General features: G+C 37.7%; 2 protein-coding genes across 2 annotated transcripts in view; one reads left to right on the top strand and one right to left on the bottom strand.

Annotated features, from left to right (window-relative positions):
* Positions 1 to 18,638, bottom strand: part of sptbn4b (spectrin, beta, non-erythrocytic 4b) — a 79,228-nt gene extending 60,590 nt beyond the window's left edge. Inside the window, exons 1-4 of the mRNA XM_008426637.1 lie at positions 18,595 to 18,638; positions 5,311 to 5,468; positions 4,083 to 4,234; positions 3,277 to 3,450 (exon numbers count right to left, since the gene is read on the bottom strand). Of these exons, the coding sequence (XP_008424859.1) occupies positions 3,277 to 3,450; positions 4,083 to 4,234; positions 5,311 to 5,455 (471 nt within the window). The 5' untranslated portion in view covers positions 5,456 to 5,468; positions 18,595 to 18,638. The remainder of the gene's footprint in view (positions 1 to 3,276; positions 3,451 to 4,082; positions 4,235 to 5,310; positions 5,469 to 18,594) is intronic.
* Positions 18,639 to 19,835: 1,197 nt separating this feature from the next.
* blvrb (biliverdin reductase B) lies at positions 19,836 to 24,413 on the top strand. The gene is made up of 5 exons (XM_008426591.2): positions 19,836 to 20,043; positions 20,980 to 21,141; positions 23,143 to 23,232; positions 23,728 to 23,859; positions 23,964 to 24,413. The coding sequence occupies exons 1-5, from the start codon at positions 19,959 to 19,961 to the stop codon at positions 24,116 to 24,118; spliced, it is 624 nt and encodes a 207-aa protein (XP_008424813.1). The 5' UTR covers positions 19,836 to 19,958; the 3' UTR covers positions 24,119 to 24,413.
* Positions 24,414 to 25,616: the final 1,203 nt, after the last annotated feature.

Below are 25,616 nucleotides of genomic sequence, written 5' to 3'. Positions count from 1 at the left end.
TGGTTCTGCCCGTCTGCAGTCACTGCAGTGCTCTGGCCTGATCTGCTGACCTGGCAAACCAAACTCTCTCTTTCACCTCAGAGGCAGGAGGGAAAGGAGAAAAGAGGTGGAGAGGAGATGAGGGTAAAGTGCGGCTGAGAGCTCGTCCTCCTTTTGTTGTTTACGGGAAAATGTCACATTACTTTGAGCTAAAACATTTATTTAACGTAAATAACACAGGGATACCTACTAAAGACGTAATGATAGCTTACTAGCGAGATCCATCTGGTTTTTTATTCTAGTTTAATGTAGTTGTTACTTTCTAGATCTGGTTTGTTTCAAGCTGGATCTATTGAATGTTTTATTGCTACATCTAGATGTATTAATCTATCAATTCACAGAATTATAACATACATAAACATTAAACTACTCTCATTAAAAGCATTCGATTATTTAAAATGCTTCATGTTTATCTGTTAAGGTTTTGCTACCATTGCAGGTAACATCAGAACCAGAGAAGCTTTCAGAAGGTAACGTAACGAAGGTTAACTGAAAAATGTCAAGAAAGGATTTCAGACAATATGTGAACAACCCTTAGACCTGAACATCTACCAAACCTTTCTGTTAGCATGACAAATTTAATTATTTATGCTGTATAAATATTTGATTTAGCATTGAACTAGTCTCCCAAAATAGTGATTTTTTTTTCTTTTTTTTTCTTTCATTTGACAGTTTTTGGTCCAGCATGTCCGTCTCATTTCTTATCAGAACCAAACTTTTTGGCTCTGATAAGAAACGGCACTAAAGTAAAAAGCAGGATCTGTTGTTCATCAGCCCACACACACCGTCCATCTCTTCCTCAGTCCGCTGGGCTACAGAGGCAACACATATTAACAACACAGTAATTCTCTTAGAGGTGCAAGCAGCCTCTCCGAGCGTGACAATGCTGCGTCCCCAGAGTCGGTCCGTTCTCTGTGAAATCTACAGAACGGGACGAATATTGCTAAGCAAGCACAGTGCAGTAAAGCAACGGTGTAGCAGTGAAGCAAACGTAAGGGAAGCTGCAGGCTTTTTGTACTCACACACCAGAAGCCGGCTGCTGCAGTAGCTCTGGGCTCCTGAGTGACATTCAGGCTGAACCAAACATGGCCGTCACTGTCGCACAAACACGACGCAGCAGCCGGGATCGCTTTCCCCAAACCGCTGGCGCTCAGAGCGCGCCAGAAATAATGATCTACTGCTGATTATAAACCAGAGTCAGACATCTGATCATTTATTCTGCGGGCAAAAGAGCTGAGCATCCAGGAAAACCAGAAAGGCTCTTTATTGCACAAATAGTCATGTACTTGTAAAAACTTAAGGTAACTATTTTAATTATTTAAGTAAAATAGTGCCAATTTTGTAGCAGAGTCAAGTAAATATTAAGTTATATAAAAAACAAACATTCTTTACTAAACACCTTGAAATTGGGCCTCTGTCTCTTTAAAAACTTTTGCTCTTTCTGAAGCTCCGCCGTCAGGAACTCATCACAACATGGCTCCTCTGTAAACCCTTTGATGTTTTTACCAGCGTTTCCTGTAACGAGCTCAACAGTTCCACCAGGTGTTTGCTAATTGCTGCTGGCTAGTCTGAAGGAGCTCAGTGGGGAGGAGCTTCACCCTCGAAGGCGGAGCTAAGTCCACCCAGCTGAATGGTTGCCATGGTGATTGCATGAAAGAATCAAAGCAACACTCCAGGTATATTTTGATGAGGGAATAACATTAAAAAGTCCATTTTATAAACTACTGCCCCTTTAAGAGGAGCAAACAGGAAGACATTTCCAACACTCACATCCTGGAGCTTTTTAAAGGGATTCATGACTTCATTACTTCTAACAACAGACTTTATTTGGGAACAATTTATTTTGGATGCCGTGTAGTTTTTATAAATTAAAATAAAATATTGTCGCACAGACATTACCATGTGGTTCATGCTCCAATATGTATGCATGCTAGGTGCTATGGCGCTAGCTAGCTCTGTCCACTCAGAGCAGTGATTTTTGTGCAGTCAGCTCTTTCAATTTGAAAGTGAGGCAGCTGAAAAAGTTGCTGTTTGGAAATACCAACCCGAAAGGAACTCCAGCTTCAACCTCAGGATGTTTACAGCTAGCATCGGGATGAAAACATTTAATCAAATATATGAGAACGGTTTGTTACAAGGACAAAATGCTTAAATGTCACTTAAAACATCCATTTATTATCTTGCCATTTGCTTTGATCCACGTTAGCGCCTGGTAACGGGATTAACTCTTTCTAATGATTTTAGCTCATGCTAATGGTGTTGGCTCCTACTAATGGCACCAGCTTTTGCTAATGTTAGTTTTGTGTAGCCCTAGCTAATATAGTGAGCAGTATATCACAAGCTAATCAAGTCTGTTCTCTAGTTTAATGTTAGATAAAAACTCTGAGGCAGTTTGAAACACAAATTCAAACTGCCTCAGGCGTTTTGTAGGCATTACGTTAGCCTCCACAACACTGACTTATTGTGTTTAATTTGTAGGTTGTACTTTAGCCTTTCTGCGTCATCAGTAGCCATGCGTTAAGAAAGTGAAATGGTGGCCTCTTTAGATGAAAAATATAAAATTTTTGAAGTAACTATGAGATTTTATATCACAAACAACTTTTAGGTTAATGGGAAAATTACACCATATTAAAGCTAACATGTAGCCTTTGCGCTTATTGGGTAAAGCTACCACTTTCCGTCAGAATGTTGACATGAGGCTGAGAACAACATTATGCGATTTCATCATCTGAAACAATGAGAGGATTTTGGCTGTTCAGGATCCTTTAGTGTTGAGATCCAGTCCATTAACCCACAAACAAAATAAAAGACAATGACCCGCCATGACAGAGTCCCGACAACCAGAAACGGGTTCAACCTGCAGACACAGAGACCGGATAATCTCTAAAAGCAGTTTCTCCACAGAATAACAGACACATGGCTCTTCAAGAATCAATAAAGTGCACAGCAACACTCCAAGGATAGAGGTCTAGTTAAAGTCGAGCTTCTCTTTCAAACATGTGGAACCTCCTTCTCCAAAGCTCTGGAGTAAGCTTCACCAAGAAGACTGAACAATGTGGTCTGCCAGTAGATTCAACACTTTCATTTAACTTAACGTTGGACATCCACCTCTACCTGCTGTTCTTACGCCGGATCTTAATGAATCATCGAACAGGCATGTCAACCGTGACTTTCCTGAATTCATTTCTCAAATAAAGCGGATCAGCTTCGAGAGTTTTTAATGAGTTTGAAATTTACCTGAAAGCGAAGGATGATGGTCCAGATAAGGCCGAGCGTGAGGCGATGGTTTCCATCCACAATGTCGTGGGAACCGACGTTTTCCAGATGAACTCTCTGCTCTTTCAGGAACTGCAGAGCTTTGTCCACGTTTTCCAGGCTGTGGATCCGCATACGACCCCTGGTTGGTCTCGGCTACGGGAGAACAGAAGAGAACTGGGACTATAATCGCTGCAACGCCATAACCATGGCTAATCATACACCAAGGCTGATTTTTATAACATTTAATCATATATATTCAGTCACCACGTTCTGTCATCTGCCCTGGGCACCAAGCTAATGCAAAGCGCTACACCAACAGTTGAAGCTAAAATGCTAACCTAAGTGATTTTGATACCAACCATCTGTCTGCTCTAACCATAAAACTCTGATCATTAACTTTGGTCCAGCTAATGCTAAAGCGCCATTTATATATTTGCAACTAAAACAGATGTGGAGGAAAGGAAATGGAACTGCTGCATAAACTGTCTTCAAATTAAGAGCATGGATATAAACGTCTAATTACTTAAAAGATTTCTTAACAGTCAATGGCCAAAAGTTTAGAATTTATACGGGGGGAAAAAATCATTTATGCTAAGCTAAGTGCGCTAAACGAAACATTAGCTGAAGCGTGTCCACCACTGCTGATTATAATGTATTAGACTTTTGAAACTGATTTAAAACAGAAAGACCACAAAAGGATGACTGTGTTATAATGAAGCTATAATCTAACATTTACTTGTGAGAGACTAAAAGGTGACAAAGCGTTGCTGCGTTAGCGTTCTTACCAGCAGCTCGCCACTGAGAACCTCCAGCAGTCTGGTGAGCATGTAGCCATCCCTAAGGTCGTTGTAGAGGTCAGATATGCGACAGGACACTCTGGCCAGGTGGGAGTTGACCCACTTTGTGAAGGTTTTCTTCTGCACTGCATCTCTTTCATCTAATGAATGAGAGAGGAGCTCGTCAATGGGAAGGGATTTTAAATGGGAATCACTATTTTCAAACAAATCTAGTTTTAAACGTTTGAATAAAAAGCTTTAAATTAATTAAATACAATTAATACAAGTTAAATGCATTTCATAAAAACAAAAAACAAATTAAATGTCTTAATTTCTGTCATGAAAACTAAACTAGCAAACAGACTAAAGAAAAAAAAAAACACTTCAAGATCCCAGAAGCACCAAAAGCAGCTGACACCTCCAGTGATCCTGTATCAGATGGAATCCTGTTTCTGCATTTCAATCAGGCCGATTTGATTTGACTAGGCCGCTACAGCAATTTAATTTGTAACTACCTGGTGGCTGCAAAACAGGCCCAAATCATGATCATATTATATTTATAATGCCCTCTATATTTCAAATTGAGATCTTCCACCGGTTGCTTAACACTCGATTTAAGATGTTTGCGCTGAAATCCAAATTACGGCCTAAAATCTCTTTGGGGTTAAAATATTTTAAATTGGGGCTGGACACTAAACCAGTAACAAGGTCAACAGATAAAACACCTGATAGAACATTCACTGAAGTCCTGTCCAGAACCGCAAAGCATTCTGGGAAATGTTGAGGAAAACCTTTAGCCGCTAGCTAAGCCAAGTTGGTGGACTCAAGTAACTCACTAGCTCTTTGGTTGCCTAGCAAGTCTGCTGGGTGACAGTTTAAAGTTTTCCAACTGTGCCTCAAAACTGCTTAAAAATAAAAAACAACATCATAAAGTGAAAACTGGATAAAATACGAACGATAACTCCACCAGTCTGGATGTCTCTGTTTTAAAAACAGAAAAAAAAACAACTAATCAATAATTATTGATATAGATCAATATGAAACGTTTTTATTGTGATAAGTTTTCAGCCATCTTGTCCAGCTCTGTTTTAAACCAAATGATACATAAATCCATGTCTGTCTGTATTTTACTTATAATAATTTGGTTTTGATCAGATATTTAAAGAATCAGAATTATCCGACCAGACATTTTCTGATGCATGTGTACGGACGGTGAGGGGTGTGTTTGACCTCTGACCTGCCAGAGCCTTGATGCGGGAGCACTCGAACAGTTTGGCGCTGGTGCACTCGGTCTCCCAGAACCCGGAGCCGATTGGTCGGTTGTTGTTGTTGAGCTGGCGCTGGGCTTCTGCATTGTCCAGATCCGGAGAGGCATTAGCCATCGCGCACGACGCCCTGCGGGACACCGAGGGTCAGAGTCAGCATCACAGGCCACAACCACACAAATACACTGCATCACTCAAAGAAAACAGATTCGGTAACACTTTGTTTGAAGGTGGGTGAATAAGGCTGTCATGACACTGTCATAAACATGTCATAACACCTGACAGGAACATGAATAAGCCTTCATGAGTATTTATGACTGTTGTCATGAAGCGTCATTTGGTAAATTGTGACACTTTTAATACAAAGTTGACATTATTCAAAATGTTTTTGTTATGACAACTTGACATTAACCAATAAATCATCACTGTTTAAACTTTACCTTTAATAACATAAAGTTACAATTTTTTAAGTGCAATCAGTAATACTTTTAGAACAAATTTTTATCAGTAATGATTTATTGGTTAATGTCAACTTTGTATTAAAAGTGTCATAATTTCCGAATGACGCTTTATGACAACAGTCATTAATATTCATGAAGGCTTATTCATGTTTATGACATGTTATGACATGTTTATGACAGCCTTATTCATCCCCCTTCAAATAAAGTGTTACCACATATTTTAAAGAGCATTTATGAACTTTAATTATTTACTTCAGATGTTCCAGAAATACAGGAGACTCTTTTCTAATTTTCATGACTTTTTTCATAATATTAATTTATTATTGTATTATTTTGACTTCATTAATGTATGATTTTATCGCATAACTTATATTTTTTTAGCTTGTGCCTAGTACTGATCATAGTTTTCTAATATTTACCTTCATATTTTAATTAGAATACCAGTATTTGCACATAATGTTATGTTTTTATCTGGCTGATGACATTATTTTCACAAATTACATCAAATATGAGGATCAGCTGCTTCAGGACTTGTTACCTTTTTTACTGTGTCTTGAGTCAAAATATGTAGAAGCAATTCTACTTTTACTTTAGTACAACAATGTTTAGAGATGTGAAAGGAGACACGGACTCTCCGTTTCCTCAGGTAAGAAGCTGTTAATATCAAACAACTTCGGATTTAACCTCAACCAGATAAAAAAAATATGAAAAATACACAGAAACATTCACTAAAATTCACAGTTTAAAAATGAGCCAACAATCCTACAACAATCCTAATATAAATGGTGATTCTTGTCCATTAAGATGGGAGAGTTTCTAAATGTAAGCATCAAAGAGCGCAGCTTCGCTAAAAATAAAATCTCTCTGATGTTTGTTAAAAACATGATGCGTCCTCTGACAGCTAAAAACAGAGCGATGAAAATAACTTCAACAAAAAACAAATGTTCATCAGTCTCCATGCAGTCATGGAGAAATTCAGAGCTAAACTCTGAATTTTAAATAACAGGACCGGATGAGCCCAAACATTTCCCACCGGGAAGGAAATCGCTGTCATTTTGACTGAATTTAAAAAAGTAAACCATTTATATTATATTATGATAATATGGTATGATAAACCATTTAATCATATTCAATTTGTATTTGGTTTAATTAATATTAAACAATTAACAGTAACTACAGTCAGAACCAGGCTCTGAAAGATAAGCAACAAAATGAAACAATTTCACTTAAATTACAAATGATTGATGTTATTTTTTTTTACTTTTTTCTCCATTGTTTACATCTGTAAACTGGAAACAATTAATAAATACAGATACTTTGTGATATAAATCACTTTTTTAAAGTAACTGGTGTCGTAAAATGGAAATGTTTCCCAAAAGCAGTGTGTACCTATTAATGCTGCCACGCATTCACAGCCATATAGTTACGTTAAAAAGAATAAATATTTTTTTAATCATTTTTATTATTATCAAAATAGTACCAAAACATATCATGATAAACATGTCGCCCAAATCTATTTTTCAGTAACATGAGTATATTTAATTTATTCTATCTTAAAATCTGAGATTGGTTGGGTTGCTAGGTAACGGGTGGAACTCTGCTGGGGTTGCTAGGTAACGGGTGGAACTCTGCTGGGGTTGCTAGGTAACGGGTGGAACTCTGCTGGGGTTGCTAGGTAACGGGTGGAGCTCTGCTGGGGTTGCTAGGTAACGGGTGGAACTCTGCTGGGGTTGCTAGGTAACGGATGGAACTCTGCTGGGGTTGCTGGGTAACGGGTGGAACTCTGCTGGGGTTGCTGGGTAACAGGGAAGTGCCTACTGATTACTTTGCATTGGTTTTGAAATAGCTCATTTTCCAGACAATAAATCTTTAACTTATTGCCAAAATAGGGCTGGTTGTTATTTTTAAGCAGTAAAAACTTTAATAGAAGAACAAAATCATGGACAATGTGAATTATACTTAATATTTCTCCTTTAAGTGAATGGCTGTTGGTCGTTCTTTAAAAATCCTGTACCTGTGCATCTTTATTGATGATGGGTCCCATAAGTGTGATGGGAGCGTTATTAAATTTTAATACATTTTTGGAGATAAAAAAAACTAGAGTCTCTGTTTGTTCTTTGAGGTTAGCAGGACTGAAAAACATGCTGCTTCTTCCACCGGGGGGAACGTGTGTTTTATGCATGATGGGGCCCACTGGGAATTAAATCCTATATTTTTTACCAATTCCTGTCACATGCAGGCCAAATGGGGGGAGGGATGGATTATTTTAAAATAAATATTGAACACATATCACCTTCTGACCTGCTACATCCTCATTTATATCAAAACTTTCACAAGACGTGAAAATTACAAGTATAACAGCTTTTCTGATGTTGAAGCATGTTTTATAGAAAGTAAAGGTTTATTAATACAAGAAGGTCTTTCCTGGTTATGCTTCTTGCAGCAAAAGAAGGATAACATCGTTAAAAGCTCAGTGGACAAGCTGAATTTTATGACAGCATGTTACGGCCAATGTACTTAGAAAAAAGGAGTGAATTTATGACCAAAACTAGGTATTTTTGAGTTTGAAAAGTTAAAAATTTGCACAAAAAAAGTTTTAAATTTTTTTTGATTAATCTCGGAAAATTTCTAGAAAACAAACTTAGAAATCTTTGAGTTTGAAAAGTTGCAAATTTAATAGAAAAAAGTTTTAAATTTCCAAGTTTTTCCTGGAAAATTTCTTTTATTGACGTTTTACACTCTGAAACTTTTCTTGGTTTTCTCCAGAAATTTTCTGAGATTCATCTCCAAATTTTGAAGTTTCAAAACTCAAACATTTCTACTTCTGAAACCCTGAAATCTCCACGTTTTTTTTTACAGAAAATGTCTGAGATTAATCTCAGAATTTCAGACTTTTTTCGAGCAAATATTTTGACTTTTTAATCTCAGATATTTCCAAGAATTGTGTTTAGCTTAATGTCCTTTTTGTTTTTTGATTTTCTTGTGGAAATTTACTCCCTTTTTTGTTGTTTTTTGTCAACAATGATCCCAATACGTTGCCATAGTATTTAACCCATTTTGTGACAAAACAGAAAACACCCATAAATTTGATGCCTCATTTCACAGTTTCATGAGTTTCTTGGTCATCTTCCCTTTTTTTGCAGCATCTTCAGAGCAAAACAATAAATAACAGACTGATGTTCGCTGCCCTGGAAGCAGGAAAGCGACCCGGTGGCCAGTAAGGAAATGTCAGCATGGTGGGTGAGTTGTGGGGAGGCGGGGCTGTGGAGCACTTAGCCGTCTTCCCCGGGGAGAAAAACAGCGAAGCATTACGGAGCTTTCTATCTGATGATCAGGCAGACGAGGGACTGCAGTAACTAAGGCCAGTGAAAGAGAACACCAGCAGAAATAAGCTGCAAACTGGAGCTAATAAATGTGATGAAAAGCAGCAGCACAGATACGCTGTTTTTAAAAATACAAAACAGCACAAACTGTTTCAAGAGTACAGTGCGTTTTTACGTCTGGAAGAACTTTTTTTTTTACTTAATTTGTTCTTTTTTAATTTGCTTAATTGCCTATTTTAATGGATTTTGTGATTCTTTTTATTTACTCTGTCAAATGTGTTTGAATTAACTGAATTTTTATTGTTTTTTTTAATATGGCATTTAACAATAATTATCTTATTTTACTGAGTTTTAATTCTATATTTCTAGCCTCTGCTATCATTTAAAAGTACGTAAAAAAATTTAATTAAAATGAGTTACAATAACATCTAATTTCCCTTCTTAGCTCAATAAAGTATTTATGAACTGAACTTTATCTTTGAACTTATGGATGCAAATAATTACGTCGATTTTAACATGTTAAAATGTTGAACAGTATTAATTTCTTATAGCCGTTTATTTTTTTACACACAAAAATCCCAGGCAGGAACCTTTGTGTTGTGTTTCCGGTACGCACACAAATCAGACGCACAAGCACATCTGAAACAGGCACTTCTCTTAGCCGACGCATTTATTTCTCATTATATATGTTAACGTTTCATCGCTCAGCTCTACTTGAACTAGGACATCAGTCAAGTCACAACTAAATTAAATTCTCCCATGTTTTTGTGGAACCGGTAATTCAGTGCAAAACAAAAGCCTAAAGGCCAAAACGAAGGAGAACAGAGTTATTTCTGGCCGGGACATTTCATGCTTCACAGGAACTAAAGTCCTAATAAGTCTCTCCCTCTGCAGCTCAACACCTCCATGTTTCTCTGACACCACAGAAGAAGAAGAAGCTTCTGACCAGAATCTGTGTCAAGCTGCAGAATGATGTCATTCAATTTGTTACAGGCCTTGATTCTGCTGAACAAAAGCATCACTTCAGGGGTCAAGAGGTCATGATCGGGCAGGAAGCTTAGAGTAAAATTTGGCTTCTGAACCTCATGTTTGACACGTGTGGTGTAAAAGGTTTCTAAATCAGTCCTCCATGCATGTTTCTCTGCTTAATGTGATTCATATTGGCATTTATTTTTAGAATTACATTATCTTTTGGTTTTTATGTGGTGAGAAAAGAGAGAAACAAGGATGTTCAGACGGTGCATCAACTCCTGCCTGAGGCTGAATGATTCTTGCACAGCTGAGTCCAATAATTAAAGGGGATAACACACACACACACACACACACAGGAGAAGTCCCTCTAGCTCTGAGTGATTGATGGACATCTGGTGGAGGAGGTTTAGTGAAAAACAAGGCATAACAAACTGAGGGTGTCCACAATAACACATGGGATGTTTAATTTCTGCACAGAAATTCCTCATAATGTGACAGAAAATCCCTTAAAAACCAACAAAGTGGCTCAGTGGTAGATCAGGTGTGTTTTATGGACAGGCTGCATGTCTGCCCTTCCCCCCGTCGAGCTGCTAATGAGTAAAGGCCACTAGAGCCACAAAACACTTAAAACAACCCGAGACACAAAAGTGACTGAAACCCAAAGTCTTTCTCTAGATGTCAATAATAGAAAATAATTCAACCTCAAACTTTAATCAGATCAATAAAAACATGAACAAAGTCCGTCTTTAAATCAGCTTTAAAGGTGGTGAGTTGGTTAGAAATACTTATTTTTCACATTTATAGCAGAGAGAAGAGACTGATTTAACTGCAGTTTTTATTACCAAATTTCACAAACTATTCAGTTTTTGCAAAGCATTTTTAAAGTATAAAATAAAGTTTATATAAACCACATATGCTTTGCTTTTCTTAAGCAAAAAGTAGATAAATACAAACTAAAAAAAATATTAAATAAAAACTTTAAAAAATTGTGCCAATATATTTTCTGAATATGATTAAAAGAAATTACAGAATTATTTATGAAACGCAGGTAATATTTCTCATGTCTTTTTTCAACAGAGAAAAAAGACATAGTAGTTAGGAGTAGTTAGCTTAGATGCTAAGCTATGGGTGTTGTTTACAAAGAACAGTAACAATTTAGGTTATTTAGCCTCTCATGAAAAAAATGGAAAGTAAATTTTTCAGTAATTTTGACATTTTATTCATTAATAAGTGTAACACTTTGAATCTAAATATTTAATTAGCAAGATAAATGTGTAATTCCAACCACATATTTATTTAGCAAGCTAAATATGTAGTTCCAGACTAAATACTTAGCTTTTAAAATAAATATTTACCTAAAAAGAAAAATATTTAGTTGTGGACTAATTTAGCTTGCTAAACTTGCTAATATTTCTTACCAATATTATTAGCAAGCAATAAAACTTACTATTAATATTAGTTATCTTGCTAATATTAGCTAGCAAGCTAACTATTATTAGCTTGTGAATGTTATATTAGCTTGCTAATATTAGTTAGCAAGCAATATTTATAATATAATATTTGTTTAAGCAACATTTTCTTAAACAAATATTGCTAGCCAATGCTTAGTTAGCAAGAAATTTATCTTGCTAACTAATTAGCTAGTAAGCTAAAGTTTCAATGTGCTAATATTTAGCTCCAACACAGATTATGTCCAATTAAAAAAAATTAACACCCTGACAAATATATTTTCTCTTGTACAATTTTGCTCCAATTAAAAGCTGTACCTTTCAACAATCTTCATTTTATTTTTACTGCAATAAAAATAAATATTTAGCCAAACATTAAGTGTGCAGGAACTCTAACAGATAAAAACCATTTATTTTCATTTTTTAGCCAAAATATATGGAAAAATGAAATAATTTATATCTCTTTACTCCTAGATTAAATATCTCAACTTAAAGTAGAACAAGTCAGAAGACACATTATTTGTGTTAACTGCTGATAGTTGCAGCCCTAAATACAATTTCAGCACAAAAATGTTGGAAAGCAGGTATTTATTTCTAATCCAGCGGATTCTGTGAGACTGTTTTGCTGAAAGCCTCTGAAGTGCAATCACCCAAACCCACTGGAACCGCTGTGGGGGAAAACAAAGTGCTCATTCTGAGTAAACAATGTTTCTCTTACGATGCCGTCCTACAAACCAGAGGGAGCTTAAAGATGGCGGCCACCTGGAGAAAGAGGTGAAATCCAACCTGACATTTCTACTTCTGTTCATTTTTTATTGTTTACATCCAGATCTTCTCCTGTGACATTTTATGGGATCTGTGTAGAAGGAGGTTGATTTTGTGTTTGGTTATCCATTTCTGTGTTGAGTCGGTAAATATTAAGGAATTATTTATTTAACTCAAGCTCCTAATCATGAAGAGAAACTACTTGTAAGTTAGGTTTGTCTTATTTTAAGTGTACTAAGATATTTGCACTAAAAACTGAACTACAATAGTTGGTAAGATTTGGTGTTTTTGAAGTGAACTTGTTCCCCTCCTCGCCTGGGAGATAGGGGGCGCTGCAGAAAGGACCACTGCAAGGAACAACACAAAAACCTCAGAAGAAGACACTGAGCGCAACATCCTTTGTCACAAAATGTAAATAAAACTGGAGTGACGTCAGATTTTAGTGGTTATAGAGGATTTCTCTTTTGTCTTTGGTAAAAAACCAACAAGTAATTTCTCCTGCTAGCGCTAAACTAGCATGTTTGTTTTGGTTGCATTTACCCAGAATGCCCTGCGTTGTAGTCTGCTTTTAGAGCAGTCTCCAGTCAAGCAGCACCAGCACCATAGTTCACGCTACAGAAGCTTTTTAATGCTTGAATAATTTATAAGTCAGAGGTAAATAGAAACAATTATTTAAAAACATCAATAAGAGATAAAAAAAATCTGACAAAACAACAAACCCTTGAGACTGGACCAAAACAACCACATGATGAAGATGAGCTTTACTATCACCTCGTCTGCTGATGCAGCCGGTGTTAGTAACCAAACTACGTCACATCATGATGAAACCCACAGTCACACACCTTTATTATCCGTCCTCTCGCTCCATCGCCACTGTCCTGCTCGCCTCGCCGTAAAAAGTTATTCTTTACAGCCAACCAGCCACCGCAGAGACAAACACTCGGATGCTTTCAGCTCATAAGACGCTGAAGCAGCTGGTGCCCTTGAAGCAAACTCTTTTGGTCACCAAATGCTGCAGTGGAACCGTCTAGCTGCCAAAATTTACTGTGCCCAGAGTTCACAGTCGCTGGTTTTCTGAGAGATTTATGGTGCGTTCCCACCAGCCCTGTTCAGTCCCATTTGATCCAGCTCCTGTTTGTCTACAGAGTCCAGTTTGTTTGTCTGATGGAGACCAAAAAGCAAAAACAAACCTCGGTCTGGGTTCGGTTAAAGCGAACTCTGGTTTGGATCAAATGCAAATGTGACCACCAGTCGGATTGGAGACCGCTCCAACAGCAGGAAGTGGAACACAGTGCAGGGCATTCTGGGTAAATACAACCAAAACAAACGCGTTAGCCTAGCGCCAGCAGGAGATATGGCTCATATACTTTAGCTAAAGACAAAAGAGAAATCCTACAACTGCTAAAATATGATGCCACTCCATTTTTGTTTACATTCGGTGAAGAAGGAAGTTGCGCTCAGTTTCTTCAGTGGTTCTTGGAGCAGCGCCCCCACAGGCGAGGAGGGGAACAGGTTTGACACAGTTCAGTGTGAAAGAGAACGACAGCAGCAAATGTTGCAACTTTGGTCCCAAATCGGACCAAGTCTACCAGACTATCAGGTGTGAAATCACCCTTAGGAGATCTGAGAACCCGTTTTTGCCATGCTGGTAACAATGGTGGCTAGAAACATTTTAAGTGTGAAGAGAATAAGCAAGGGTAGTTTTTCAAGTAAAGAACCTTCAAGTTTCTTAAATTTCTTAATGCATCGAACATGAATCTGGTTTTGCTGCACCTTTGGCTGCACTCTCAGGTGAACAAAAGCCAATAGTTAGCACTGCTAGCTAAAACGTTAGCTGCATTCACCCTAAAGCTCTAGTTCTGCTAACACACACTAGGAAAAGTGTGAACGTATAGAGGGGAAACAGAACTGCTGTGTAAATGAATACAAACGTCTACATGTGCATTTCTTAACTTCAACACCGATGTCAAACTTAATTCAGCTAAAAGTTTACAAAGACAGACAGATAAATATGTTTTCAATTAATTATCGTAATTAATTATTATAGATTAAATAAACTCAAAATGTTACAAAAGAGGTGCATAGTGTTTGTGAAAACATTTATTTAGGAGAAGCTAAGTATGCTAAACATTTTCAAAGTTAACAAACTTGGTCTATAGCCAAAGGAAAAAAAAAAAATCACACTGAAATACTTTAAAGAGGTATTAATACTTCTGCATCAGATGCTGATGTAAATGCATCTGCTGTTTAATGATAAACTGTTCAGATGTGAGACGGACCTTCTACAGCACCGAGGCTGACGGATTTGACCATCAGGTTTTATTTAGAGGTTAAATTTAGAGATACGCTGCAGGAGAGGAAGAAGGAGGGATGCAGACCTAATCAGCCGAGACAGAAAACACTTCAAGGGAGGCTGGGACAAAAACAGGGAGAGGAGAACAGAGATTACAAGAAATAAACTAACACGGAAAAGAGAGATTAAATAAAGAGAATTAGAAGAAAGAGAAGAAAAAGAGAGAAGCATTTCACCAGGATGAACAGAGTAAAGAAAGAGCGACAGCTGCCAGGTTTAATCAGTCACAGAATCTGATTTATGTCTGTAAGGTCCAACAGAAACGAGCCACCATTGTTTCCATCAATAAGTATTCATACAGTTCAGTCTAAGTCAAATTTTAAGTTAAAAAAGTTCACTAATCTCAAGAGAACTGCAGGATCAAATTCAGGAACATATGAGCAGCGTTTTCAGTACAAATGTTGGAAAATGTATCAATATTTCACTGATATTGTTTTGGTGAATAAAATTTTAAAAAAGCGCTCCACCATCATCCTCCAAGAAGACAGGAAGACTACTTCCTGTCTTCTTCTTCTTTGTGGTTTCTGCCAGTCCTGTTGTTGACCATGTGACTCTTGTGATGTGAAAAAAATGGTTTTTATTTCAGTTTGGCGAAATAAACTAATTTCAATATAAGCAACAAAAAAAACCTCCTCATACTACTGTCAAAACTTTTATTAACAGTTGAGAGTTTTTTAAAATCGTTTTTCAAAATGTTAAATTGCACAATTATATGGCCAATGGAAACGCAGCTAATGAGGAAAAGAAAAACTAAACACAATTTCACAATTGAGATGTTTCCATTAAATAAAAAATGCAATTTTTTCACATGTAAATGAGTTCGTTCACATGATAAGTTATTGAAAACATGCCATTTCCTGTTTTCTTCTTTGTGGTTTCCGCCAGTAGTAACATCCTGTTGTTGACCATGTGACACAAATGATGCGGAAAAAAAAGTGTTTCCATTTCAGTTTGGTGAAATAAACTAATTTCACGACAGTAAAAAATTTTTCATTGAGAAACTAGTTTATTTTTTTTCTACTGGTATTCCTCTCCTGCATTGGCTGCTTCGCAACACCTCCATTTTCTTTGGAATATTTAAGGTATGGTCTACACTTAAGTTGAAACACAAGATGTGCAAAGTTTCAGTAGGTATGAATACTTTTGCAGGTCAGTTTATTTGTTAGTTTTCTGTCCCTCCAGTAATAAATCATGATAAAATCTTAGGATTGTTTCTATTCCATCCATCTTGAGTTTTTAGGGTCCGTTTAGTTTGAACTCTCATCATTTTTGGTGCCAATAACCTTAAAGGTCAAATTTAGCTACAGGATCGAAGCCTGAAGTTGGTTTAAAAACCAGCTCATTGTGGATAACATCAATACAAGAAGAAATACTGACACAGTGGTGAGGATGAGAATAATAATTTAAAATCCTTTTCCTGATCCGAACCCAAACAATCTTCCATCATCTTCCTAAAACAGCTGCAGCTTTCTGTCCGCTTCACAAACAAGCCCCAGATCCTTTTACTTTGACGCATTTTACCCACTGCACTGAGTCGCTTTCTCTCACTTCATCTCAGCAGAGTAAAAAGAAAAACAAACATCTGTAAACAAGAGCGGCAGAACACGCCCAGTTCTGACCCGGTGAGACAGATCAGTTTAATCCAATCAGTCACAAACATCACAGAGATGAATGAAAATTAAAATATCTGCATGTTGTTTGATTCTTGCAGAGATTTTCATTTTAAAGACTAAATATTTTTGGAGCCACATTTGTAAAATCAGGAAATTATTAAAACAGAACCAGTCTGGCAACATGAAGTAGGCTGAAAAGTGTCAAAAAGCAACGCATCTTGGCCCAAACTAAATAAATTAACAACAGGTCAAAAACAAATTCATTGACATCAACTGGTCTAATTTCATAGGGGAAATATTAATCAGAATTCACATTTTGCAAGTTTTTGTGCTTCCATTTGGGCTTCAACTGCTTCTAAAACCAGTCACCGAGCAACCCCAGCAGAACTCTACCCCGTTACCTAGCAACCAAATCTGAGCTCCAGCACGTTTGGTCAGCTGGTTAGCGCTGTATGCAGTGTACAATGGCATCTTATTTTTTCCCAGTTGAAAATTTAGTGGACTGTTTGACTGAGGCCAAAGTTGCAACATTTGTTACATTTTCAGCTGCTGTGGTTCACTTTCCCCTCCTCGCCTGTGGGGGCACCGCAACAAGAACCACTGAAGAAAATTACACAAAAACCTCTGAAGAAGACCCCGAGTTCAAATTCCTTCTTTACAAAATGTAAACAAAAATGGAGTAGCATCCGGTTTTAGCCGTTGTAGGATTTGTCTTTAGTCTTTGGCTAAAGACCACAAGTGATTTCTCCCGCTTGTGCTAAGCTAGCATGTTTGTTGTGGTTGTTTTTACCCAGAATGCCCTGCGCCATAGTCCGCTACCTGATTTTCTGGTCCACTTGTTCTTCACATATCCATTTTAACAATTACAATCAGGTAACTATGTTACTTCTATTTGCTGTAAGAAAGCTTCACGACTTAAAAAGAAATGTGACTTTTCAATTTGGTGCCTTAAAATTGGGCTGCTGCCTCTTTAAGAAGCTACTGCTCTTTCAGAAACCCTGCCTTCACAAACTTCAACCATCACAACAATGCTCCTCATTATGCCGTTAACAACCGTTTTTAGGAGCACTGGACTGAGAAGTGGTTGGTTTAAAAGGTCATCACTCCCAGTTCCTCCAGGTGTTTGCTAATTGCTGCTGCTGCTAGTCTGGAGGAGCGGGGATGGCGCACTCTTTGAGGCAGAAAGAGGAGCTTTGGGGAAGTGGGTTGAAAATTTAATGATTCCTCAAACATGCATGAAAGAATCAAAGCAACACTTCATGTCTGTTTTTGATGAAGGGATAACATTATACACTGCAAAAACACAAAATCTTACCAAGTTTTTTGTATATTTTCTAGTGCAAATGTCTTATTACACTTGAAATAAGACAAAAATAACTAACAAGTAGCTTTTCAGCTACATAGAGTTTCTTCTTGTAAGTCAATTATTCCTTAATATTGATTATTATAAGGGAATAATCTACTAATGGAACATGTAAGTACATGGAAGCTCCTTTCCTTCCTGAACAGTTACTTGTAAGTTAGTTTTATCTTTTTTCAAGTGTGCTAACATATTTGCGTTTCTTCAGAAATGTTGATAAATCTCAGAAATTTACTTGCGTATTTGCACTGTTCTGTGATATAATGCTAAAAAAAATTTGACTTTACATAATATTGACAGTTTAATTAGTTAGTTTAATTACTTTGCATTTTTGTAACAGTTTGTAATATTTTCTTTATAACAGTTAATTTGATAAAGTAATTTTAAATATATATAGTGTCTCCTGGTGAAAATTAGTTTCATGAACCACACAAAATCAGCGCATGGGTTGCAAACGGTCCCCTCACCACACCTTTGACACCCCTGCTGTTAACCGTTTTCTCTGTAAATGCGCTCACGCTGTTTATTGCCGAAAGACGACGTGCAATAGTTGATACCAAACTAATATAAAGTAACACACTGAGCACGACAGCAAGTTGAGGGCCTTAAAGAAGCCCAAAAAGATGCAGCAACACGACAAAACTCCACGAACTACGCCGCCATTCCGCTCTACAACCTCTTTCTATTCACAAATAAGACGATCAAAAACAACCGGCCAACGCGTGTGAATTATTTCCACGCGTGGATCACGTAACACATGTGTGTGTGAACACGTCAAACAGCGCGTCCAATCCACCGGATCACTGCGGTAACCTGCACCCAAATGCAGGCCGGCTTCCCTGCAATAAAAAACACCCCGCACCTCGAGTCCTTCCTCTCACGCAAGGAATGACACAGTAAAAATAATAATTAAAATATATTTAACAAAAGAAAGCCACGCGGTGAAATGTTGGGGCCTTACCGTTAGATTCGCCCTCGGACTGCTGCTTGCTCGGGTTTGGATCGNCTCCGTCTTCCCCTCTACCGCAGGAAACGCTTCATCGGGACAAACGCACGGAGCGTGCGGCGCGGGGACAATGCGGCCGCAGCAGCGGGAGACGCCGGCCGGGAGCTGCAGTCGGAGGAGAGCCGGTGGAGGGCGATGATGATATCCATAGAGGTCCTCCGCTTCCACCTGACACAGCCGCTCCGTCCTCCTCTTCCTCCTCCTCCTGCTCTCCGCCGGTGATGCTGGAGAGAAATAGCAGCATCAGTGCGGAGAGAGAGAGAGAATAGAACAATTATACCAGCAGCCACCAGGGGGCGCGCTTCACATGAAATCCTCTTTTTTTTTTCTTACACATATTGTCAGTTTGTATAGGGGTCTTAAAAATAGAAAACAAAATTGAGAAAATGACCGCCAAAAAAGATCACAATTTAAAAAAAGAACTCAAAGCGGAAAAATTTTCATTTTGAGAAATTCTATAATTAATCTCAGAAATATAGAGGAAAACAAGAAGGAAATTTCTGAATTTGAAGGTGAAAACTTGCTAGAAAATTTTTCAGAAATTTTGAGATTAATCTCAGAAATTTTCAAGAAAAAATGGGAAATTTCAGAGTTTCAAAAGTAAAAATTTGACTTCTGGTTTTCAACACATCCATTAAATATTTAGCTGCCAAGTTAAATATTTAGCATTTTAGCTAAATCTTTTGAAGCTACATGTTTATGAACTACTTAGCTGGTAAGAGGCTAAGAATTTAGTTTGGAGCTTAAAATTTGGCTTTAAAACTCAATATTTTGTTTGGAGACATGATTTAGCTTGTTATTTAAACATATAACTTTCTGGCTAAATATTACGTTTGTAGTTACATCTTCAATATAAATAATTATCTTGAAACTAACATTTACAAATTAATAATTAATACATTTAAAAAGCAGACCTGCCAGATTCTCTAAATCTTAAACTTGACAGACAAATCTAAACATTTTAGATCTACAGTTTTAAAAGACTAGAGGTTCAGTGCATTGTTTTCTCATGCCTTGGGCCGGCTTGGTCTCAGAACTGTTTTTCCTCTCTAGTGATCATTCCAAACTGTGAAAAGACAGTCAGTTTTCATATTGCAGAAAAATGTTTCCTACTAAATATCATCATAACGCTATAATAAAAGTTAATGAAGAAGGGGAAATCAGCGCGGCTCCTTTAAATCTTCAGGAGGGCGGAGTCTGTGCGGCGGAAGTGTTTCTGTAGGACTTTATAAAACGCCTTTCTTCATGTTTTCAAACATTAAACCTTGCCGTTCTTCGGTCAGATAGCTGCTGTGTCGCAATCTCGCCCAGTTCAAATAATGTCGGAGTCCATAAAGAATGTCGCGATATTTGGCGCCACGGGAATGACCGGGCTGGCGACGCTGCCGCAAGCCGTGGCTGCAGGTGAGCTTTGCGGGGTGAAGCGACCGGGAATCACGGAGGTCGTGTGGATGTTTATTAAACAGGCTGCCGGGGTTTGTTTACTTATCTCATGTTTTCCACTCAAAAGTGCGTCAGCGTCTGTGAACATATATATATTTATTATTATTATTTTTAGTACAATGCATAAAAATCTCATAGAAGCCCATTTATTTTCCGTTCAAGATTAATTTTAACAAAATGTAATAAGCAGTTGCTATTCAGATACAAACATTCTTAAAATAATAATTTTTTCAATGCAAAAGTTCACTCTTAATGCAAGTTTTGACAGTAATGAATTAATAAATAGTGCTTGTAATTTTTTTTGTCTCATTAAAAATAATATAAAGAATTTTGAACTAAAAAGGGAACAAATAAAGTTCATATAGAAATGCTTGGAAAAGCTAAACATTTTCACAATATAATATTGAACTGAAAATATTTTTTAGCTTGATCTACTTTACTTTCTGAACCAATCAGGTTGCACATATATTATGTAAGCTTTTATTTATTTATTCTTACAGCAATTGTGAGTCCTAAGGTCTGCAAGCATTTTACAGAATGTTGTAAAATAACAAACATGTGTCATGTGATGAGAAAAGTGTCATTTTAGCAGCATTTTCATTTCCTTCTGCCCGCCGTGAAATCTGCTGAGTCATGTTAACCGTTAGGTCGGCGTTTTGCCGAGTCATAATAAGGCGATAGCTGTCCTCTATCTCGCCTGAACACAAAGGGTGGGATTCTTGGGGCGTTACTGGTAAAATTAAACGTCTTTTTCGATGTATTTGTTACTCAGTTGAATAAAGTGAAGCTATTCACATCTAGAGTCATTTTTCTCAAACTCGGTCCGATTGGATCAGCAGCGTCTGTAAATACCTGACTTTGACCGTTTCTGATTTTAATTGTTTCCTTTTTCACCAGGATACAGCGTGACCGTTCTGGTGCGGGACGCATCCAAGCTGCCGGCGGACCACAAGGCGTCCAGAGTGGTGGTGGGTGACGTCCTGAATAAAGACGACGTGAGGAAGACTATGGAAGGCCAGGACGCAGTCATCATCATCCTGGGGACCAGGAGTGACCTCAGTAAGGCTTCTCATAATAAATCAGAAATATTTGTATCCATAAATGAGAGAAAGGTATGGAGAAACCTTTGTTTGAAGACTTCCATGATTAAAGTGTAGCTAGCCCCCCTCTGAAAGCTAAGCCCCGCCCTCTGGCAAAATTTGAAAAATTCCAGAAAAGTGGGCGGAGCCAATCGGAATGGCGGAGTGTGTGGATGAGCTTTACTCGCGAGAAGTTTCCACTTTCTCACTTAGCAATTTTTCAAACCCCTATATAACAACTAGCAATAAATGTAGCAACTTTTTTTCTGTATTATTTGAGAGTTTTATAATCCACATGATTAATGAATCACACATTTGAAAATCTTAGTAAGGCTACCGAGCAACGCACAACAGTCGCCATGGCAACACTTGATAAGCTGTGGGGAGGGAGAGAGCGCAGCGCTTTTACTCCGAAAGTGACAATAGCAAAGGCAGATTTAGAAATGGGAACACAAAAGCATAACTGATTAAAATAATAATAATAATAATAATAAAAGTAAGCAAGGGGATAAATATTTTTCATTAATATTTCAGTCAGGTATTAAATATGTTTAAATATATTTTGAATATATGTAACCTCGGTAATTTTTGATCGATCAGCATCAATCAGTTCTGCGTTGTGTAAATATGGGCCAGGAGACGGAATGAGATGAAACGTCGTTTATCTGTGCGAAACAGAATATGGACTGATCAGGAATCAGGTTCGTCACAGCGGGTTCAGCACCTCGCGCCCATCTCCCATCAACTGGCCCAACAGCCGTATTTAATACATTAATATTAGACAGAAATACAAACAAATAAAACAATATATACCTGCGCGAAACGGAATATCGACTGATCGGGTTCATCACAGCGGGTACAGCACCTTACGAGGAACAGCATTTCATGTTAGCAACAAGCTAACATAACATTTTACCGGAGCGTTAAACTCGGTGAACTTGCCTCGCGCCCATCTCTCATGAACTGGCAACCCTGCCAACCACCAGGAGGGGGTGCTGTTTCACCCATTACACATGAACCCAGACTTGGAAGTAATGACACGTGGATTTCTATACAATATTAACTGTTACATATAGTTGGAAGTCAGATTTTAAAAAATGTTAAAAACTAATCATGCCAAACTTAAAAGAATTGCAAAAAAAATTTAAGAATTCACACAGAAACAAATGTAGAACCCTAACTAACTAACTAACTTTACACAGTTTACCATCAAAAAAAGAAAATGACTGGAAGAGAGTTTCATTTAAAGTTTACTATTATAACAAATATATCCTCTTGAAATATATTTTTAATTATTATAATTATGTACCAATTTGAATTATTTACACATTTTAGTTTTTGAATTATTTTCATGTAAGCTTTTGGTAGAATTTATAGGACAAAAATGGAAAAAGAGTTAAACTGCTGAAATGTTTTAGAAGTCAAGCAGAATAGAAAATTGGGTGAAAAAGTTAAATAATATTTTTAATGTAAATGATGAATTTTTGATTGTTTAGCTGAAGCCTTTCCTACTGAAAGTTTTTTTTTCTCCATGAACTGGTTAGTGTGCATTTTTTCTTCACACTGTGCAATTCTTTCTTGCAACAAGTTCATTTTATGACACTTCTAGTTGTCCAGGAAGATGTTTTCAGGGTGTAATACTACAAATTACTCACTAAGGGTCACCTTTGTCCTTCTGGTTTATGTAAGATAATATTCTAACACAGACTCTCTCTGACATCTAAAGAAAAGGGACTTCTTTGTCCCAGTAGGTAACTTTTTTAGATGAAAATCACATGTGGGGTTCCCCAAAGTTGCTTCCTGTAATTTACTTATTCTTGTACAGAAAAACATCTGCTTAGTCACAGGGTGTTCATCTTTGCTGAATCTTTGCAAAAAAGAAAATAAAATCTGCAAAAAATCAGTTTTTACACATTTAAGCTCAGATTTACATGTATATTTATTATTGCTGTAACAGACTGATGGTATTTTTGCCGATTAGGCCCAACCACCATGATGTCTGAAGGCACCAGGAACATCGTGGAGGCCATGAAGGCACGAGGAATCCGCAAAGTCATCGGCTGCATGTCAGGTATGAGGCTTAAAGATGCTGTTTATTAGTGAATGTGGGTGGATTTTGACATGAAAAACTTCCATCCATCCATTTTCTTAACACCCTTGTCCCTCAGTGGGGTCGGGAGGGGTGCTGGTGCCCATCTCCAGCTAACGATCCGGGCGAGAGGCGGGGTCACCTGGACAGGTCACCAGTCTGTCGCAGGGGAACACAGAGACACACAACCATGCACACACACACTCACACCTAGGGACAATTTAGACAGACCAATTTAGACAGACAGTCATGTTTTCGGACTGGGGGAGGAAACCGGAGTACCCGGAGAAAACCCACCATGCACAGGGAGAACATGGAGACTCCATGCAGAAAGACCGGGGCCGGGAATCGAACCCAGAACCTTCTTGCTGGAAGGCAACAGCTCTACCAACTGCGCCACTGTGCAGCCCATGAAAAACTTGATATTTAAATTTTTATATTGTATTTATCACATCATCCCATTTATTTCCCACCCAGCGTTCCTCCTGTGGGATCGCGCCAAAGTCCCGCCTCGTCTGGTCCCAGTGACGGAGGATCATGACCGGATGTACGCGGTCCTGAAAACATCCGGGCTCGACTACGTGGCCGTTATGCCTCCTCACATTGCTAGTCAGTAGAAAACAAGTATTTAGCTGCAACTTTCCTCCTTCAAATGACAGGATTTTATTTCTGTATACTAATAAAAAGTTGTAACTTGTTTGTGTTTTCTGCAGGCGACCTTCCTCTGACGGAGCGCTACTCGGCGACAGAAAATATGCTGAAAGGACGAGCTATCTCCAAGCACGATCTGGGACATTTCTTTGTCAAGTGTCTGTCCACATCGGAGTGGGACAGAAAGACTGTGGGAGTCTGGGGAGAATACAAATAATCCCAGCAAACTCACTGCAGATGCTTCCATTTTTTACTATTTACACTAAACAACTAAATAGACGAGAGAATATTAACACATAAATCAAGGGATGTTTTTGATTTTTCAAATAAATTCCACCTCTAATTGGTAAATAAGCAAAACATGCTTCAGATGTTTGTGTTTTACTGTCTTTAACAGCCACAGAACAAGATTGCATCTTGTTACCAAACTTTACAACAAGTGAAGCTTTAATCCTGCTCTGGATTCATTTTACAGCTGGTGATAATAAAAGTCCTTTTTCTGTCTTGCATCATTTACTGAGTTAATTATACAGCTGTAATGAGACGTTTCATTCACTCTTAAAGCTGCAGTACCTCTTATAAATATATATATATATATATATATATACTTGATGAAACCGTCACTATGGGACAGATAATCTGTGAAAAGTTTTTTTGCTCCTCTGCCTACTGCCAGGCAGTGCCAACTAGAAGCAGCCAATTAGAGGTGGGTCTTGGTGCTGTCAATCACAATCTTGTGTGGCACTGCCCATCCCCCTTTCCTCTCAGCTACCACTTTTTCCTATCAGCAGATCTTGTTGTGAATGCTAAGGCTAGTTAGCATAGCCACCAATAGTGGCAGATAATTGGCTTTCCTGTAATGGCCAGATGGAAGCACATTTATCAGCGAGTACATGAAGTGATTCACAGCGCTAAGGCCCACCTCCTGAATCTGATTGGTTGGTTGTGGTAAGGAATGGTACATTTCTTCTGACAATGGGGTATATGCCACGCACTTCCGTTTTAGCTCTTCCGCATTTTTTTGCCACATAGAATGGTTCCGGTTAACAAAGGAAGCTTCATGGAGACCAGTTTGGTTGATCAGTTCTGACTGTTTGCAGTCTGGATCTGAATTAAAGAACTGTTTACCTGGTGATTTAAACAGTGATAGGAGCCTTGAGTTAATCTGGACTCATAAATGCTGCTGTGAATCAACACCAAGAGGATTCCTCACCATGAGTCTCCAAAAGATGGTCGCTGCAAAGTGGGGGTCAAAGGTCAAATGTGACTGTAGGAAAGTTATCCTGACCAGCAACAAGGTTCAAGTCTGTCTCCAACATTTCCTTTTCCTGCTCCTGTTTTCTGAATTATAAGAATCAAGTTTAACAATTTTAAACACTAAATCTTTATAACAAAATAATCTATTTATTCTTTTTACAACCAAGGAAAAATATAGAAATATCAAATAGTTTCAATAGTCAACAATTTTTTTTTTATTTGTGTATATAAAGTAGGTTTTTATTAAATTTTACATGAAAAGGAAAACAGGATTCATTTATTGACTCATATTTCATAATTTAGTACATTATGTCAGCCAGAGCAGAAGGAAACTGTGATCCTATCCAAATATGGCTAAAGCTAAACATGCAAAAAAGTGTTTATTTTCTTTTAGTAAAACTATGAATATATAGATTGAAATTAGTCCAAGGTAGCTATTAGTTTCTATGGTTTCTATG

This window comes from Poecilia reticulata, linkage group LG13, assembly GCF_000633615.1.
Source record: "Poecilia reticulata strain Guanapo linkage group LG13, Guppy_female_1.0+MT, whole genome shotgun sequence".
Taxonomy (NCBI): domain Eukaryota; kingdom Metazoa; phylum Chordata; class Actinopteri; order Cyprinodontiformes; family Poeciliidae; genus Poecilia; species Poecilia reticulata.
Note: the sequence above shows the minus strand (reverse complement) of the source record. Positions and strands in the feature narration are given on the sequence as shown.

Coding starts and splice junctions, on each gene's coding strand:
- blvrb (XM_008426591.2), top strand. CDS start 19,959: ATGTCGGAGTCCATAAAGAATGTCGCGATATTTGGCGCCACGGGAATG. Junction 20,044..20,979: donor GCCGCAAGCCGTGGCTGCAG/GTGAGCTTTGCG, acceptor CTTTTTCACCAG/GATACAGCGTGACCGTTCTG. Junction 21,142..23,142: donor GGGGACCAGGAGTGACCTCA/GTAAGGCTTCTC, acceptor TTTGCCGATTAG/GCCCAACCACCATGATGTCT.